This window comes from Acyrthosiphon pisum, chromosome X, assembly GCF_005508785.2.
Source record: "Acyrthosiphon pisum isolate AL4f chromosome X, pea_aphid_22Mar2018_4r6ur, whole genome shotgun sequence".
NCBI lineage: Eukaryota > Metazoa > Arthropoda > Insecta > Hemiptera > Aphididae > Acyrthosiphon > Acyrthosiphon pisum.
This window is the reverse complement of record NC_042493.1, coordinates 36423926-36428028: the sequence shown is the minus strand read 5'-3', so window position 1 is coordinate 36428028 and position 4103 is coordinate 36423926. Positions and strand designations below refer to the sequence as shown.

General features: G+C 31.3%; 1 protein-coding gene across 1 annotated transcript; it reads right to left on the bottom strand.

Moving 5' to 3' along the window:
• Positions 1-308: 308 nt before the first annotated feature.
• On the bottom strand, positions 309-1327 carry LOC103307759. Its single transcript, XM_008180030.1, has 3 exons — positions 1317-1327; positions 558-1110; positions 309-467 (listed from the first exon to the last, which is right to left on the bottom strand). The coding sequence occupies exons 1-3, from the start codon at positions 1325-1327 to the stop codon at positions 309-311; spliced, it is 723 nt and encodes a 240-aa protein (XP_008178252.1).
• Between the last annotated feature and the right edge of the window lie 2776 nt (positions 1328-4103).

The window sequence follows — 4103 nt, the reverse complement described above, 5'->3', positions numbered from 1 at the left end:
GTTCCCTATGGTGGAAACGTACGCGGTGCTCCCCGAAAACGTGTTTGCCGTTTACCCCACTTCTCTCCGACGCGTAAAAAATGACTTACTGTCAAAATATCTTTGCCTCCATGATGGAGGTAAATTAAGGTAGGTTAAGTACCTACCTATTAATATTAAATAATAATAACAGAAATTTAAAAACATAGGTTAGGTATGCTTTTACCTAGATATTTTGTAAGTACTTTATAATATTATAGGTTACAGTTAAATTAATATACTAGTAGGTACAATTGCACACACAACACTATAAATTATAAAATTTTTTTTCAATTAATATCAGTTTGTCGGACTTGGTGATTTTGCCATTCAACAGCTCCTTGTGGACTATTAAAGAACTGTTTAAATTCATCTCTGACATTGAATCCCTCAAAATTAGTGTATCCTCCTGATCTGGAAAGTGAAATCATATTCCTAGAAGGTGGTGGCTCATTTGTATCAAAGTTGTAAAAACAATACCCTTTATTTTCTAAATATCGATCACGTTAAAGATTATGAAGACAGCATGATGATAATACAAGATAATCTACAGTTTCTGTTTTAAGAGATATAGGTGTATAAAAGACTCGAAAAACTTGACTTAAAAGTCCAAAACTATTTTCTGATGTTCTTCTAGCACGAGAAAGTCTGTAATTAAATACGGTTTTTTCGTAATCATCACGTACTTCGTACATACGCATCATATGAGGTTCTAGACGGAATGCTTCGTCCCCTTCTTTGCCGTATGCACCAACATCCACAAATATAAATTTACAATTTGCATCGACGATTGCAAGTAGCACAATTGAAAAAAAGTCTTTATAGTTGAAAAACAACGAGCCACTTTTTCCCGGAGCAAAAATTCTGATGTGCTTTCCATCTATGGCACCAACACAGTTTGGAAAATTCCATTTAATCCAAAAATCCATGGCAATTTCTTTTAGATTTTCTTTTGTCGGAGGTGGTAATAAAATAGGTGTTAGTCTTTCACTTAAACTTTTTAAAACTAATCTAATGATACGGCTAATATAACTTTGTGAAATCCTAAATGAAAACGCTAGTGATCTAAAAGATTCACCCGTTGCCATGTACCTAAAAAAGTAAAAAGAATAAGATTTAATGATTTGTAAAATATGTAGATAAAATTTACAAAATATTTAAATTTAATTAATACTTAAAAATCTATTCAAATTGGATGCCAAAACCATGCATTTGTTAGTATGTTATATACCTATACTATATATTTACAAGTATATTTTCTCTTTAGATTTTACGATATTATTTAGGAACTTACATACCGAGTCTTCATAACAGGTAATACCTAGATTAGATTACTACCTATTAGTGTCTTGTACTCTGATCATAAGTAAAAACATATTACGATTCACGTCTACTTATCTCATTACGTATAATACTTTGTATTAGGTAGGTATATCTAATTGGTAATCAGCGATATTCGAATATCCACTATTATCGGTTTGCTCTTATCTGTGAAACTTTTATTTTCATTTAATTTGTCAATATTCAATTTGATGACCGTGACGTACCCAAACAAATACTGTGTTTTACATGTTATACAATTTTACCACATACAATGTTTGCAATCAAATTAATACAATATTAAATACCTAAGGTACCTAATTGATTACAATACAACACACTATTTATAATTTAATACATGAAAATGCGGGCAGGTGTGTGTTGATCTTCTGTACAGTAGGTTACAAGTTGGTCACTGTAATGTGGGGTGGCGTTAATATATGCTGGATAATCAATTACAAAAAAAAGGAAAGTGAAATATCTCAAAATGTATTTGCATACTCTAGTAAAAAACCACTTGAAGTCATAAATAAAGTTAAAACAACAATCAAGGTATCAGATCATGAAGAAATAGTAGACATATTCGTGGTAAAAGGTAATAATCAATCATTACTTGGGTATGAAACGTCAGTAAAGTTTGGACTTTTAAAAAATGGTTTAAACATAAATGAAATAACGTCAAAAATCACTCGATACAAAAGTAAATACCCAAATCTGTTCATTGGGATTGGTAAATTAAAAGGAAAACAAGTTCAACTTCACATAAACGAAGACATCAGCCCAATCGCACAAAAACACAGACGTATTCCAATACACTTGAGAAATAAAGTAGAAAATGAACTTACAAGAGACTTGAAAAGTTAGACATCATTGAAAAAGTGGATGGACCAACACCCTGGGTCTCTCCTATAGTCAAGAAAAATGGAGAAGTCAGAGTATGTGTGGACATGAGAAGACCAAATGCCTCCATCGAAAGAGTGCGTCACGCGACCCCAACCATTGATGATATAATAAGTGCTGTAAATAGGTCAAAAGTGTTTTCAAAATTAGACCTCAATGAAGGATATCACCAGTTGGAGTTGAATTGTGCATCAAGATCTATTACAACATTTAGCACCCACGTTGGCTTAAGACGGTACAAGAGATTGAGTTTTGGAATTGACTCTGCGGCAGAAGTCTTCCAAGACGAAATAAGACAAGTACTTGTTAACATTCCTAATGTGATGACTGATGAACATCAGTGATTACATACTGGTATATGCCAAATCTCAAGATGAACATGACAATATTTTGGAAAAAAGTACTGAATCGATTACAAAAAAAAAGAACTTACTTAAACTATGAAAAATGTCTATTTAGTGTCGAGAAGCTTACATTCTTTGGGATCAGTTCAGTGAACAGGGCGTCAAGATAGATGAAAAAAAAATTGAAGCATTTGTACAACTCAAGCCACCATCAAATGTATCTGAAGTAAGGAGCATACTAGGTATGATAAATTACTGTGACAGATTTATTCCAAACCTAGCAGATAAAACAAGAAGAAAATCTGAGAAATCTTAAGAAATCTGATAACAGCAAACAGAAAATGATTATGGAATAGCACAGAACAAGCAGCATTCGATGATCTCAAAGAAAGTATTGTAAAAAATGTAAGTAACTCCTATTGAGACATACATAAACAAACCGAATTAACTGTTGATGCAGGACCAGAGGACATTGCTGCCATTTTGGCTCAATCACCTAATAATATAATTGCTTGTGCAAGTAAGGCATTGAATCCAGTTGAAAAAAGATACTCGCAGATAGAGAAGGAGATGTTAGCTTCAGTATGGGTGGTTCAAGATGTATAGTTTCAAGGTGGTATATGCATTACGCATTACTAACTGGTAAGACAGCAATTATTTACAAGGAGCTGTTTCTATTTGTTCGTCATGTATTACCCCTGCAATATAATACATTGACAATAATGACTGATTAAGAGATTAGCCAGATAAATAGTATTGCATTAGTATTTCCTGAAAGTACCATTCAAAGTTGCTATTTTCATTATTTCCAGGTAAATTTATTCTTACACTAACTAAATACGATGAAATATTCAAACAGTAAATCATCTAAGAAAATAATATAATAAATATATATAACAATGGAAATATAAGTAAATCATAAGCAGGTAAATCATTTTTGGAAAATATAAATATAGGTACATATTTACTAGGATCAAATTATCAAATTGAAACATTATCTTCATGTTGGTTGACAGTACATTGATTGTTCATTGATTTTAGACAAGGTATTAAATACCAGATTGAAAAACTGGATCATTGACAACTTCTTTTTAGCGAATAATTGTACCAGTTTTAAGATCCTTTTCAGGCTGTAGATAAATTATTATTAAGTATTTATGTTTAAACAATTGTAAGTAGTGACTTAACATAGCCCAAGTACTTATTATTAAATTAGTTGGCATATAGTTTATTATAATATAATATAATGATATAATATAATGATCCAGGTGCGGCTCCAAGGGGGGGGGGGCATAGCTCTCCCAGGCTTTCAAAAATGTTTAATTTCTTAATACATAATATATTTGATGTTTCTCTTTGTAAACATTAAATTATTACAATAGATTTTTGAATTAGATATCAAAAAATTTTAATTTGCCTGAAAAAAACATAATATTATGATCTTAAAAGGACGTGTCACGGAAAAAAATCAATCGAAAAATTCCTTTAAAAATATATTTGCGCGATCAAATAATATGGGTT

Bases quoted from the DNA above. Each gene is read 5' to 3' on its own strand.
- LOC103307759 (XM_008180030.1), bottom strand. The intron at 468-557 runs GTATTATCATCA...GATACAAATGAG, and splicing joins CAGAAACTGTAGATTATCTT to CCACCACCTTCTAGGAATAT.